Consider the following 16,289-nt stretch of genomic DNA (forward strand, 5'->3'; position numbering starts at 1 on the left):
CCAGCGGGGGAGACCTATTGCGCGTGCGCGGCAATGGCCGCTTGCGCGCATTATTCAATGCTTTCCTATGGGGATTCCGGCGACGCTGGAGGTCCTCACATAGCGTGAGGACGTCCAGCATCGTTTAAAACACTTTTCATATTCTAAGAACCGGGATGTGCCTCTAGTGCAGGGATAAGCAACCTTCGGCACTCCAGATGTTTTGGACTACATCCCCCATAATGCTCTTACACCCATAATGCTGGTAAAGCATCATGGGAGATGTAGTCCAAAACATCTGGCGTGCCGAAAGTTGCTGATGCCTGCTCTAGTGGCTCTAATAGACAGTCACTAGAGGAGTACTTAACCCTGCAAGGTAATTTATAAAAATTGCAATAATTACCTTGCAGGGTTAAGGGTGGTGGGAGCTGGGACCCAGACCACTCCAATGGGCAGACGTGGTCTGGGTGCCTGGAGTGTCCCTTTAAATTACTGCAAAGCAGCAATACTTTTACCATAACAGTCAATGCTGAGTTTTGTACTGCTCTGCAGAACATGTTGGCGCCATATTAATACAAATATTTAAAGGGTATATTAATAGGTTTGGACTATAACCTTGTTTTGTTTCTTGATTCCACTGCATTTTGTTGGTAAAGAAAAAAAAAAAAAAAACATTTTTGCATGTTAATACAGCGCTACAGAACACGTTGGTGTCTCAGTTCCTAATAATCCTAATACTGCTGTGAGGGTGTGAATTTGGCAGAGCCATGAGGTTTTTATCTGCCTGTTTGCCATGAGCAGGGTTACAGAAAGCCTATGGTAGTCCAGGTCTGGCTGCACATACTCTGAGAGCTCAGTGATTGCCAGAGACTGATACAGTGTATACACAGAATATACAGTGTGTGTGTGTGTGTGTGTGTGCTACATCCAGCCTTCTCCCAGGGAACAGCCAGCAGTGAGGGGGTAGGAGTCACTCAGCCCTGCCTCCATTGCAGAGGGGGAGGGGAACAGCCCTGCTTGTGTTTATTGCAGCTCCTGACTGTGTGTGTATGCAGAAGGGGGGAGGGAAAAAGAAAGGAAAAAAAAAAGAGGAAAAAAGAAAAGAAAGGATTGAGGGAGGAGACAGTTTGCCAGAAAATAACTGATTTTTTTTCCTCTCCACTATCTATCCCAAGGCCCTATCTGCATTCACACACCCTGCAAATCTCAGCTATTACTGCACACTCCCCCCAGCTGAGGGGCTGCAGGAATTATAATTTTTTTTGGCAATCCCAGATCCCCCCCCTGCCTTTTATCTGCCTTCCCCTTGCATGTGCATGAGGGAGAAGGGGGGGAGGGGAGAGCAGTAAGGAGAGAGGGGATGCAGCAATTTGGGCTCAGGGCTTTGGGAAACATCAGGGATATCCAGGCCTGTTTGGATTTACCAAAGGAATTACCGGATCTGCAATGAAGACCTTTTAACAAGACACGAACCAGCAGCTTGGGGGGAATTTCATTCAAATCTACTGCTGCCCAGTCCTGTTTTATAAGCTTTTTATTTTTAGTTCTTAGGATTCTGTCCACCACTAGGATTCCTGTTGATCGCCCAGCCTGTTTTATTTTTACTGAATATTTTGTTTAAGTCAGCATTTTGTTTTGTGTTTTTGCTCCAGAGAGGTGGGATTTTTTTTCCCCAGGGTATATAGATATATATTTTGGCAGTTTTTGTTTCATTTTCTATATATATTTGCAGTTTTTGTGTGCTTTGTTTCCTGTGACTGACTGGCTGGCTGGCTGACAGATCCCTTGCAGAGGAATATAATAATATTTATGAAGACCATAAGGAAAAATGCAAAATATTTCCAGGACTTGGAGTTAATATTTGTTATTTTGCTTTGTCAACAGAACAGCTGTTACAAGGGCATTTAATTGCCTGTTTTTTGTTTTTAAAATCTGTTGCCTTGCTATTCACATAATGATGTCTAGCCAACAAAATCAAATGTTTTCTCTTTGCTAGGGACTGTGACTTGAATTTATTTTAATTTTTTTTTTCCTTTTTTAAATTCATCTTTTTTGCAAGCCTGAACTTAGTAATACAAAGGCCAGTATTCATTCCCCCTTGGAAGAATCCAAGCATGGGCAATCTGCAGGACAAGATGGGTTCTGTCCCTTTAATAGTTTACCAATGCATTTTTATACAGTAAAAATACTGATCAATTTTATAGCATTTTATTTTATTTACCTTATTCTCCCCCAATTTGGAGAACCGCTGGATTGCATCCTCTACCCAGCAAAATGAGCATCGGTTCACCCCAGACCTCTATAGACAGGTAATAATCTAAATGTCATTTAATCTCAATCTGTTATTGTCATTGCAATGGGGCGGCTTAATATATTGGCGTAATATCTGGCAAACACATATTTAATATTTTAAATATATGTATTTTACTGCTACAGATTATAGGATGCATAGATACAATTTAAATATGATTGTGTGTTTTTATCTGCAAGACACTAATATATCATTTTTACAGGATATTTGCGTAGAAGTGTAACAATCTAATTGTAAAATGACCCAAAACATTTTGTCTAATTTTCCAGCAATTGTTTTTGTTTGGATAGAGATTTTGCCCAAACATAGTCTGTAAACAGGCGTCTAAATATCTACTTTGTAACCTGTGATACGCCTTGGAATTGTTGCAGAGTGACCAGAATAATTGGAATTGGGTTTGCTGTAGGCGACAGGTTAATCTGGGCCTCTGTTTTTTTTTTTTTTTTTTATTGCTGCAGAGGTCTCCTCCCAATGTCTAGATTTATTTTTTTCCCCCAATTCCTGCGTACATCCTTAATTTCTACCCGAAAAGGCCGCAATTAACTACGTTACTTAATTTTGTTATTTGTAAACTGCTTCCAGGGCTGAGTAAGCAATCTCGTGCTATTTACTGTCATTTTTCCAAGTAGGGGGAACAAAAATTAAAAATATTATGACAAATCCGTTACTTAGTCACAATAAATTAAATTAGACACAGGAGGTTTGCTTGTTAACGGTAGTGGATGTAGGAAAATGACCAGTGTTTAATATTCCTTAACGTCTGAGGGGAGGAACAAAAATATATTTTTTATTTTTTTATTGTCTTGATGTTAACACTGGAATGTGTCCCAATTCTATCAGTTATCTCAATTTCTTAAACTACTTGTGCAATTTTGCATTCAGTTTGTGCTTTGATTAGAGTTCGGTTGTGTGGGTACTGCATGGTGGTTGGAGGCCAAAATAAATGTAATGGAAAACCAGATTTTATTTTATTTTTTTTAATGTGCACTACCCTGTTTTGAATACAGGTCAAAGGTGAATGTGTAAGTAAAATATGGCTGCCTGACTACGTCTTGTCCTGTGGATTTGCCATCATCGAAGATGACAACTGTCCAATCATGTTAACGCACCATACTGTGCCCTCGTTGTTTATTTATTTTTATTTTTTTCCCTGTTGTAGGGTCCAGTTTTCATGGCCTCTTTTAATTAGTTAATCAGTGTACCTGTGGACCAGATAAATGGGCTGCGTGATATGAATGTCTGTTGAATCATGGGAGTACAGCCCATTTTATTGAATTCTTTTTAATTGTTTCGCTCCAGACCATTCTCTCCATTTGAAAACTGCTTAATCATGGCTTTCGTGTTGGCGTCCGGTGCCTTCAACATGTACTAAGTGATAGATGTGTCTAAAACGTAGATCCTAATGTGCGACTGGCGACCTCAATCCAGGTCTCTGAAGTGATGGTTGTGTGCCCTGTCGCGCTGCCTGTAACCCAAGAACCCTGGATACACCATAGTCTACACAGCCGCTCTTTACTGCGGCCTGTTGACACTTGTCATTGAAGGGAACGCAGTGATATTATTGTTCATTTAGGCCAGGCTTCCCCAAACTCTGGCCCTATGAATGAAATAGGCTGAGAATCATGGGAGTTGTAGTTCAGTAACATCTGGAGGGCCGGAGTTTGAGGAAGCCTGATTTAGGCTTTAAATCTAATCTCTCCCCACGTTCAGTTCCATGCGGTTTTAATCCAGAATGGACCATTTAACTGTTTTTTTATTTTTTTATTTCTTCTGAATCTGCGATAAATACAATCCAAGCGCAGTATAATTTTTTTTAAAATCATACTGTGCTCGAAAGTGGAGCAGTCACCATGGAAACCAATAAAAGGATTCTTCTTATTGCTACACTTTTAGAGCTGTCCCAGGAATTCCGGTAGCCCCTCCCACTGTCCTGTGAATGGTCAGTATCTAATTTAGGTTTCTCCCTGACCAATGTTAACAGCCGACGGACTACTACTCCCATGACCCTGAGAGTCCATTAAGGTCTCCGTCACAGATTAACTGAGAAACGTGAGTGTTTTATTTTGGCTGCATCTCCCCCATGAAGATTTTTGTTTTTAATTTTTAGGTATGTTTCTCCAAGAATTTTGCTCATTGATTATTTGCCAAGGACATTTATAGCTGAGATTCACATGTGCTTCTCCAACCTAGACAGCTAGGCATCCTGGGAAAACGCAGTTAGCCAATAGCTGGAGGGCCCCAGGCGGTGCCAGTATTATCCACTGTAGGTGGTGGGACGCCGCAGGTACCTTGTCTCCAACCATATACGTGTGACGGCTAATAGTGGCTCTCCAGAATATTGTCCGCTACATTTTAAATGGTGCGTGGCCCCCAGTGAGTGATGTGTAAATCTATGAGATATCATTGGGAGCCATTACTGTACGAAATTACTGTGTTCCCCTCTCCCACTCGAAATCCAGGCACTGGAACCATGGAAGATTCACTTCTGCATTATCAGTCCGAAGCCATCCAACATCGGCAGCGATAGGCTGGGACAGGTGCACCTACCTGCACGCAACGAACCTGTCATTGTTATCCAGGGCTGGATGGCTGGGATGGATAAATCTCCCTTACAGCACAACATGGTTTTAAAGTTACACTGTCATGTCTCGCCTGTCCCTCAGATCCAGTGCCGTCCGCCCCGGTCCTGTCGCCCTGAGTTGCCCTGCTTGGGGACATGTCAAACCTCCTGTGTGACACCGACACGCTGACTTTATTAACAGTGTGCCAGGTGGTTACCATAGCAACTACAGTACATGCACAGTGGTTGCTATGCTTTTAGAGCAGAATGGCTGCCTGTTGGAGGTCTCTCCTGCTCTCCCTGTAATTCAATTCTTTGGAGGGTACTGAGTGACGGGTGTGAGAGAGGCCCGTTTTTAAATGGATTTTTCTCCCAGTCTATACATTTTCTTGCAGATCTGCTAGCACAATGTACAGGTAGAAGGTTATACACGTTATAACTGGTCTGACCGGTACCCTTTAAATGTGTTTACCATGTGCAGGTGAGCGTTCTAGGCTAGTTGCCATGCAGGACTGCCTGTTATGATGTGCCCCTTTCACCCCTGCTTGTGTCACTGGCACATGGTTATGCCAACCATGCCCTTCCCCCTTCCTGGTCTTTGGGAATGGGGGATGCCTTTAGGATGTTCCCATGTGATCATCGGAGGACACATAGGGGTTTTTACTAAACTGTGACATGCAGATACCATAGGCAGCTAGTTTTGTTAGAATGTCTTCGTCCAGCTCTGTTTGTGCCTAGAGTCTATTGTTGAGTCGCCAAAAATAAAAGCAATAAATCACTTTGACAGCTGCCTTTGCAGCCGGGATTATTAGACCATCAGCCTTAGGGGCCAAACGGTGACCTTTGGGGCCATCGTTACACCTGACTTTCTGTTTGTCTTCACTAATCTGCATTTATGGACTTTGCACTTGACTTAAGATGTTTCTCCTGTGTTCTGGATGTCTGCCATACTATTCACCAGCTCGCAGAATTACTCCAGGGAGCTGGTTTCCATATCCAGTGAAACCTTAAGGTTTTTTTTCTTTAGTTTATGTGGAATGTTTGGCACTCGGAGGGTTTTTTTGTGGCTGAAGAGATTTACTTTGTTTATATTTTTTTTGACGGTGAACATGCCGGTATACGTCCATATTTGTTTCATTAAACACCTGTTCATTCCAGAGCCCCTTGTCTTAAGGAAATACTGTATTCATAATGATATAATGTCTCTAGAGCTATATCTATATCCCTTCTCTCTCGGAGCTGCTCACCTCCAACATCATCATCGAGGAGGCCTGGCCTTCACGGCAATAGTCCAATCAATGCTCTTCATAGAGAAGCACTGGGGCCGTGATATGCGTGCTTATCGTAGGAAAGAATTGAATCCAATGATTTCCCATGGGGACCTCCACGTCACATGACTGTTTTGCTCTGTTAGTGTAGCGTTAGTCAGTTTGACAGACACTAGAGTTGTATTTAACTCTGCAAGTGAAATGTTTTACAGGGTTAAAAGGGACAGTACACCTGCTCCCAGACTGATTCATTGAGGCGGTGTGGTCTTGGTGACTTTTTACTGGTCCTTTAAATTTCCATTTATGATGCTAAATTTCATATTCAAAGTCTGAAACTCACTCAGCCCTTTCATGATTGAGAATTTCACTGTGCCTTGGCATGAAGCCTCCGCGGGGCGGTTATAGAATAGTTATCACAAGTGGTTTACCTGTCCTAAGACCAACGCCCTGGTTAGTCTTTCTCCTGGGCATTGACAGACGTACCTGACTCGAGCCTTTTTCACTGTGTGTGTAATTCTGCAAGCTCAATGCATTGTACATTTAAAAAATAAAAAACACTGTTTAGTAGGTATACCCCAATAGAAACATGCTTGCATTTAAAGCGACACTATCACCCCTGAAAGTGAGTATTTTGTAAAGAGAGAATGTTTATGAAATACTTATTTTGACTGTATTGGGATTTCACTGAAATTCCAACCCAGTCAAGAGATATACAGGGACTAGTTTGTCACGGTGTTTCTCCTCCGCTTGCCTTTTTGGACTCGGGGCGGAGTCAAAGTGTCAATCGCGACAGCTGTCACCAGAGATGGCTGCAGGGATTGGCTGTGTCTGTGGAGGATATTGCGGTCTTGCAAGATTCTCCGTATACCTCAATGCTGTACTATTGCGCATGTTTGAGTACAACACTGACGTTGGCTCCGAAGATGACCCACAGGATCAAGATGGCCATGCCTGCGAGGGTTAGGTTCAGGTAAGTGAATCTCACCTTTACCTCCCTCCCCCGGACACCAAGCACCAAATTCAGGAAAAGTCCTTAGTCGTTGACCGTGCCAATTTAATTATGCATTGTTTTCATTGGGGCTATATTTATTTAAAAACCGCTTGCAAAAGCTGCAGAACTCTTGTTAACCTCTGATTCTGAGCCGCCATGTTCTGTGCGCATGGCTTTTCAATGCAAGTGGTACAACTCAATGAGAAGTCTGCTCAGGATTTGGGCAGGAAGGATTCAGTGCCATTGGAGGATCCCTGCGCACACGCACGTACATGTATGCACAGAAACAAAGCGCCTTAAACGTAATGTTTCAGCAAGCTGACGTGCGTTGTGTGGAGTGTTCCTTTAAATGTTATGTTGTGGAGTCATTCCTTCTGCTGGCACCTAACATTTTATTAATATATTTTTTTTTTTTATGGACTGTAGATGCAGTGTGCATTAACAATATTTATTGGTTGGGTAGCGAATTATTTTTATTTTTAAAAAACATTTTTTGTGACCGGTTGCAGTCTCGTCAGCAGCAAGCCATAGTTTAAGTATATTTATGTTTGGGTGAATAGAGGATTCTTGGTCCCATGAGAACCTGGTAATATTGAGTAAAGAATATTCCAGGCACCATAACTACTACAGTGTAATGCAGTGCTTATGGTGCTTGGTCTGCTCGTTTGAAATCGCAGAGGTACTTGGCCTGGAGAAAGCTGTTGCTTGTTTTGAAGGGCTGGAAAAGCCTTCTTTAAATCGGTAATATTTACAATGCATTTTAAAAGGACACTGTATCCTTGTCCTGGGGTGCTGCACTGGTTTTTCTCCGCAGCACAGACCGATCAGTGATTCTTTGTAGCGTTCCTCCTTGACATTTGGCCCCGCAGCTTCCGGTAGGATATCTCGAGCACTGTATCCCTTCATGTCGTCTCTGATCTCATCGTTGTGTTCAGAGTGCTTTTGTACATCCTGTTTATCCCCAACCTTAAGTAAAATCTCGAACCTTATTTGATCCTTGGCCTGCTGCTAAATTCAAGCTAATCCTGCGTCTGTCTCAGTCACTCGAAAAGGCCTTAACGATGGAGTGCATGAACGACAAATGCAAACATTATAGGAAGCGTCTTTAAATTCCCAATAACTACTGGGCATTACTTAAAGTGACTTGCTGGGAACTTAAATAATTCAAAATGGAATTTAACATTTTAGGCAAAAAAATATATAGCCAAACTGGAAAAATTCTCTGATCTATTTTATGTTTCCTTCACACTTCAAGTAGTCTTTTGTGTAAGTTAACCTTAGAAGATGAACCGTCCCACCAGGACGATTATCTGCAACTCTGTGTTGAGCTCCTTGAGATTCCATGCTAGACTCTGTCCTTGCTTAGAGTATTGAGTATAAATGGAGATGGCAAGTTTGGACCTCACATGCATCCTGAATTAGGGCACATGCATTCTCGCAATGTGTTCTTTAACCTGCAACGTATAATTATGGAGACACGCCAATGTAATCCGTTTATAAGACAAACTAAAAATGTTTTTTTATTGTTTTTATGCTATGGACAAGGTTATTTATTTATTTTTCTCCCCATTATTTATCAATTATGTCATTATCCTACATTGATGTGCTATTGCTTGCCTCTCAATATGTCACATAAGCAAAGAGTGCATTTTAAAGGTTCTGAGTTGGGGTGTGGCCAGTGATGGGGCTACTCTGAGAAATTGCTGGTGACCTAATTAAAAATTATTAATTTCTAACAAGCATAATGTATCTTATTTCCATAGACTGATTTCTAAACACATTTTATTGTAGTTTTAAAGACACATTACTGGGAGTATGGAGCTCCTAGAAAAGAGGGACAGCGGAATGCGGGCCCCAATAGGGACTGTCCCTCCTAAATAGGGCCGTTTGGGAGATGTGGTGAGATGTGGGAGATTTTGGCATCACATGCATCTGTGAAGTATCTGTGTCAGAGCCTTTTTATACTTGGAGTTTATTCACTAAACGGTGAGATGCAATAATTAGGTTAAAATGTCGCAGTCAGAAATCTCCTTCCCCTTTGGCAGTGTTCCCAGAATTTGAATATCTGCCTAATGTTTGCAGTTTTCGTTATCATAAGCCCCCTCCGTTCTGGGTGAAATGTTTCTCAGAAAACCTAAACAATATACATTGAGTTTGAGTCACAATTAAATAGAACAAATTCAGCAGAAACAAAACTTTGTATTTTTCTGCCAAAATACTAATAAAAAAATGTCCACATTTCTGTGCTTTACTTTAAATTTGAATCATTGTGGGGCCTTTTAACTTCCTGTTAATGTGGATTCTGGGTAAATCTCCAAATTTCCATTTTGAATCCCATTCTGCAAACCCCTGAATAGCCATTTTGGCTCAAATTGTTTTCACCAAATCTTAGAACTCAGTCGCATTTTGACCTCCTATGTTAAAGATGGCAATTTAGTAGTTTTCCTCTCTGACATGACGATCTTTTATTAAAAAGAATAACAATTGTATTGAACCATAAAAGCCAGCACTTTTCATGTCCCGGTATTGGGAGCTATGACCACATGGATGTCTGGGATGTGGTAATATTGATCACGTATACTTTAATGGCAAGTCTCTTGGCTACTGTATCATTCTTGGCAAAGGTCGCGCAGCCGAACAGGAGCTGTCTGTAACGAAATGTTCATGTCGCCCACTGACTCCTCTATCCGCTAAAAACATGTCCTTTTACTGCTCCCACCCCAGTCCAGCCGTACACAGAACTACAAACAAGACATTTCTTTGTCTTCACAGTTGGATGGCGAACGGAGCCCGTGATTGTGCAGGTCGCATTTCCGTGAATCAGGCGGCCGTGAGTGGGAGGTGATGTTTGGATCTGTCCACTTGAAACCAAAACATTATCTTTGGGAAGTGAACTTGTGGGGGTTATGAGAGTGCTCCTGGGATCCGTGGGCCCAGGCTGTGCTTTCCACACTCGGAGTATGTTTAATCTCGCACGGTATACGTACAGTAGCCTGTATCTTGTCTGCTTGTCATGTTTATACAGCAATGAATTTTTTTCTAGTGGGACAATAACTGAGTGAAAATTGTGCAGCTGAAGGGAATGGACATGTTCCACGATCTGGCTCGGGGGTGAAACTTTATCAGCTCGAGTTTGTAAATGAGAATGTGGTTAGCCAAGTGAAACTGATCTGTAATGTACGGATGGCAAATCTGCTTCCCGCCCGATGGGTTATTCCACATGCATTCCTCCCAAGTGTCCCTATTTTGGAGGGAAAGTCCTTATTCTGGCCCAAATCCCTCTTTTCTAGGAGCTCCATATTGTTTTTTTGTCTGAGTGTATAACAGAGCTCCACAGCAATAATACTCCCAGTAATGTGTCTGAGTGTATAACAGAGCTCCACAGCAATAATACTCCCAGTAATGTGTCTGAGTGTATAACAGAGCCCCACAGTAATAATACTCCCAGTAATGTGTCTGAGTGTATAACAGAGCCCCACAGCAATAATACTCCCAGTAATGTGTCTGAGTGTATAACAGAGCCCCACAGCAATAATACTCCCAGTAATGTGTCTGAGTGTATAACAGAGCCCCACAGCAATAATACTCCCAGTAATGTGTCTGAGTGTATAACAGAGCTCCACAGCAATAATACTCCCAGTAATGTGTCTGAGTGTATAACAGAGCCCCACAGTAATAATACTCCCAGTAATGTGTCTGAGTGTATAACAGAGCTCCACAGCAATAATACTCCCAGTAATGTGTCTGAGTGTATAACAGAGCTCCACAGCAATAATACTCCCAGTAATGTGTCTGAGTGTATAACAGAGCCCCACAGTAATAATACTCCCAGTAATGTGTCTGAGTGTATAACAGAGCCCCACAGCAATAATACTCCCAGTAATGTGTCTGAGTGTATAACAGAGCTCCACAGCAATAATACTCCCAGTAATGTGTCTGAGTGTATAACAGAGCCCCACAGTAATAATACTCCCAGTAATGTGTCTGAGTGTATAACAGAGCTCCACAGCAATAATACTCCCAGTAATGTGTCTGAGTGTATAACAGAGCTCCACAGCAATAATACTCCCAGTAATGTGTCTGAGTGTATAACAGAGCTCCACAGTAATAATACTCCCAGTAATGTGTCTGACTGTATAACAGAGCTCCACAGCAATAATACTCCCAGTAATGTGCCTGTGTGTATAACAGAGCTCCACAGCACTAATACTCACAGTAATGTGTATAACAGAGCTCCACAGCAATAATACTCCCAGTAATGTGTCTGAGTGTATAACAGAGCTCCACAGCCATAATACTCCCAGTAATGTATCTGAGTGTATAACAGAGCCCCACAGCAATAATACTCCCAGTAATGTGTCTGAGTGTATAACAGAGCTCCACAGCCATAATACTCCCAGTAATGTGTCTGAGTGTATAAAAGAGCTCCACGGCAATAATACTCCCAGTAATGTGTCTGAGTGTATAACAGAGCCCCACAGCAATAATACTCCCAGTCATATGTCTGAGTGTATAACAGAGCCCCACAGCAATAATACTCCCAGTCATATGTCTGAGTGTATAACAGAGCTCCACAGTAATAATACTCCCAGTAATGTGTCTGAGTGTATAACAGAGCCCCACAGCAATAATACTCCCAGTAATGTGTCTGAGTGTATAACAGAGCCCCACAGCAATAATACTCCCAGTCATATGTCTGAGTGTATAACAGAGCCCCACAGCAATAATACTCCCAGTCATATGTCTGAGTGTATAACAGAGCCCCACAGCAATAATACTCCCAGTAATGTGTCTGTGTGTATAACAGAGCTCCACAGTAATAATACTCCCAGTAATGTGTCTGTGTGTATAACAGAGCTCCACAGTAATAATACTCCCAGTAATGTGTCTGAGTGTATAACAGAGCCCCACAGCAATAATACTCACAGTAATGTGTCTGAGTGTATAACAGAGCCCCACAGCAATAATACTCCCAGTCATATGTCTGAGTGTATAACAGAGCCCCACAGCAATAATACTCCCAGTAATGTGTCTGAGTGTATAACAGAGCTCCACAGTAATAATACTCCCAGTAATGTGTCTGAGTGTATAACAGAGCCCCACAGCAATAATACTCCCAGTAATGTATCTGAGTGTATAACAGAGCTCCACAGCCATAATACTCCCAGTAATGTGTCTGAGTGTATAACAGAGCCCCACAGCAATAATACTCCCAGTCATATGTCTGAGTGTATAACAGAGCCCCACAGCAATAATACTCCCAGTCATATGTCTGAGTGTATAACAGAGCTCCACAGTAATAATACTCCCAGTAATGTGTCTGAGTGTATAACAGAGCCCCACAGTAATAATACTCCCAGTAATGTGTCTGAGTGTATAACAGAGCCCCACAGCAATAATACTCACAGTAATGTGTCTGAGTGTATAACAGAGCCCCACAGCAATAATACTCCCAGTAATGTGTGTGTATAACAGAGCTCCACAGTAATAATACTCCCAGTAATGTGTCTGAGTGTATAACAGAGCCCCACAGCAATAATACTCCCAGTCATATGTCTGAGTGTATAACAGAGCTCCACAGTAATAATACTCCCAGTAATGTGTCTGAGTGTATAACAGAGCCCCACAGCAATAATACTCCCAGTCATATGTCTGAGTGTATAACAGAGCTCCACAGCAATAATACTCCCAGTCATATGTCTGAGTGTATAACAGAGCTCCACAGTAATAATACTCCCAGTAATGTGTCTGAGTGTATAACAGAGCCCCACAGCAATAATACTCCCAGTCATATGTCTGAGTGTATAACAGAGCTCCACAGCAATAATACTCCCAGTCATATGTCTGAGTGTATAACAGAGCTCCACAGTAATAATACTCCCAGTAATGTGTCTGAGTGTATAACAGAGCCCCACAGCAATAATACTCCCAGTAATGTGTCTGAGTGTATAACAGAGCCCCACAGCAATAATACTCACAGTAATGTGTCTGAGTGTATAAAGAGCTCCACAGCAATAATACTCACAGTAATGTGTCTGAGTGTATAACAGAGCCCCACAGCAATAATACTCCCAGTAATGTGTCTGAGTGTATAACAGAGCTCCACAGTAATAATACTCCCAGTAATGTGTCTGAGTGTATAACAGAGCTCCACAGTAATAATACTCCCAGTAATGTGTCTGAGGGTATAACAGAGCCCCACAGTAATAATACTCCCAGTAATGTGTCTGAGTGTATAACATAGCTCCCGAGCAATTATACTCCCAGTAATGTGTCTGAGTGTATAACAGAGCTCCACAGTAATAATACTCCCAGTAATGTGACTGAGTGTATAACAGAGCTCCACAGCAATAATACTCCCAGTAATGTGTCTGAGTGTATAACAGAGCTCCACAGTAATAATACTCCCAGTAATGTGTCTGAGTGTATAACAGAGCTCCCCAGCAATAATACTCCCAGTAATGTGTCTGAGTGTATAACAGAGCCCCACAGTAATAATACTCCCAGTAATGTGTCTGAGTGTATAACAGAGCTCCACAGTAATAATACTCCCAGTAATGTGTCTGAGTGTATAACAGAGCTCCACAGTAATAATACTCCCAGTAATGTGTCTGAGGGTATAACAGAGCTCCACAGCAACAATACTCCCAGTAATGTGTCTTTAAATTACAATAAATGTTTAAAAATCAGTCTGTGGAAATAAGAAACATTGTTCTTGCTATATATTACATCTTGTTTTTTATTTTTTAGTATAAATTATTAGTAAGCCAGAACAGCCCCACTCCCCCACTCACACGCCTGAAGTTAAAGTGTCCATCTTTTATTATTTGAGATATTGGGAGCTATGCCACATGTATTCCCATTGAGTTAATAATATCATTGGTCATCATTCGATCAATGGATGGTGCATTGTTAGTAGCGGGTGCATGGCTGCAATATTCGGCATAATGCAAGATAAATGTTAAGTGGTTTATTCGCTACACTAAGGGTAGGAAACATTGGGCACTCCACATGTGGACTACATCTCCCATAATGCTGGTAAACCATCGGGGGAGTTGGAGTCCACAACATCTGCAGTGCCAACGCTTGCCTACTCCTGCACTAAACCATAACTTAAAATACCACTTACAAAATGTAAAACAGACTAGCTGAGCTGGACAACAAAATCCAGTAATACAATGTAAGGGAGTGTCCATTTCTCTGTGAAACTCGCATCGTACGTGGGCACTTCAGCAGCTGAAGAGTGGGGTACGGAGTCTTACTGTTGTCACGTCAAAATCCACGTTGTTGATCTGCTGTTATCCCGTTAAGTTGGCTTTATTCACTAAACCACGAATTGCATTATGAAAATAATTACAGTTCAAATGCCTAGATTACTGCAATTTTTGTGTTTGTATAACATTTGGGGGGGAAAAAACGAACAAAATATGGAAAGCTACGTAGAATAATATGCTGTAAAATTTAATAATTGGTGCAGGTTGCCAATCAATGATCGTGGATCCCACCATCACCTTATCTCATGGCGTGCAATGGATATATCATCATTATTTACATGTGAAAGATTTAACAAGATCCATCAGATGTTGGTTTTCTCACCCAATCTGCCATAGGCCACAGTTTTTTTTAGTTTTTTGTGTTTTCACACATGAGTGGACTACAAAGGCAGATGGCGTTGCAAAGACTTGCTGAGAGTTGAGTTGAAGATCTTGCCGATACCCTTTCAGATATCATTGAGACTGGTTGAGCTTTACACTTCATACTTTGCAGTCCGTTAATAACCGGAATCCGCCCTTCACATCCTGTTAGAGACAGGAAGCTGCTCTCCGCCATTTTAAAATCCTGGAATTTTAAATAAAAATTTAACTGATTCGGAAGCTCTTGCAGGAAAACTCCTTAAAGGAAACGGTAATTAGAAACAAATCTTGTAGGTACCACGAAGACGGATGGCCACGAATAAGCTGATGATTAAGCTGCAGGGTGGGTTGAATATTCACTGAATTCTTTTCCTCCTGGTACCTTTTAAAGCGATTCCCATTTTAGAACAGATTTCCTGTTTACTGTGTGGCTTCCCGAGATCGAAGCAGACTTCATCTTCAAAGCTACGGTTTCTGGCTAAATATAGTATCAGGGGGTATGTTCTAGCATGTCTCGTACTGTAAAGGAGAATGTTTGAGGGTTTTGACACGTGCATTGGAATTTCCTAGGTAGAGCGCGTGGGCTCTATCTCACGAATGTGATGGATTCAGCTTTTCATCAATATTAAAACGGTTTGTCTAAATCTGGTACTTTTTCTTTTGACAAACTCTTCAGCCATGTTGAAGTAAACCTACACAATCTGCAGATTCACAATTCCAAATTTGTCTGTAGCCGTGCCATCCTACCCTCTACTTACCTGTATTGTTATTTTCAAATTGAAATACCAGGGTCCACGGTGGGAATGTGTTGTAATCAAAAATAAAAGAAGAACTTCTCTCCATTTGAATGAAGATGATGACCTCTACTTTTGGAACCATGACATGGATCATCCCTATAAAGGGAGTATGATGGATCTCGGCAGCTCATGGTGGTTCTTTTCAGTGATGTCCACCTTGGACTACAGGAACATGCCCATTAAGCGATAAGGCATTGAGCAATTCTTGAGTTTTCGTCAGACGCTGGCAAGCCTCATTGTCAGTGTAGCATGAACTAACATTGAGTGTATCTGCTAATAACCTAATAAATGCTGATTATCTTTGTGGTTTTTTTGGGGGGTTGATTTTGTGTTAACTGCCTATTGGCACCTGATCATTTTCTTGAGTTGTGAATTTTGCCATTTTTGTTCATTTCATGTTGGCATCCACTACTGGCACTACCAAACTAACCACGATTGAGTCATTGACCCGTATTGTAAAAGCCAAATTCTAAATGGGGAATAGGCTTGACGTTTATGCGATACTCCTTACTTTGACCCAGTCATGATAAATGGGTTTACAGGGAACCTCAAAGTAGAGTCGCCTGTTTATTTTGTTTGTATATATTTTTTTTTTTTTATGTATTATCTACATGATCAATTGGATTAGAGATCCTCCCCAGTTTTTATAGTTCATCGATGCAGTTGGTATTTTTATAGTAATTTAGAGTTCTGGTCCTCACTGAATTAAGTGTTAAGTGTTCAAGTTCACGCAGGAATTTAACTTCGAA

At 41.5% G+C, this 16,289-nt stretch overlaps 1 protein-coding gene across 9 annotated transcripts in view; it reads left to right on the top strand.

Moving 5' to 3' along the window:
* The first annotated feature begins 989 nt into the window (after nucleotides 1-989).
* The window catches only part of ARHGEF11 (Rho guanine nucleotide exchange factor 11), a 143,331-nt gene continuing 128,031 nt past the window's right edge, over nucleotides 990-16,289 (top strand). For all 9 annotated transcript variants that reach the window (XM_063439680.1, XM_063439675.1, XM_063439683.1 and 6 more), the window contains exon 1: nucleotides 990-2,288. In XM_063439680.1, the coding sequence (XP_063295750.1) occupies nucleotides 2,254-2,288 (35 nt within the window). In that variant the 5' untranslated portion in view covers nucleotides 990-2,253. The remainder of the gene's footprint in view (nucleotides 2,289-16,289) is intronic.

The sequence above is a fragment of the Pelobates fuscus genome, chromosome 13, assembly GCF_036172605.1.
Source record: "Pelobates fuscus isolate aPelFus1 chromosome 13, aPelFus1.pri, whole genome shotgun sequence".
NCBI lineage: Eukaryota > Metazoa > Chordata > Amphibia > Anura > Pelobatidae > Pelobates > Pelobates fuscus.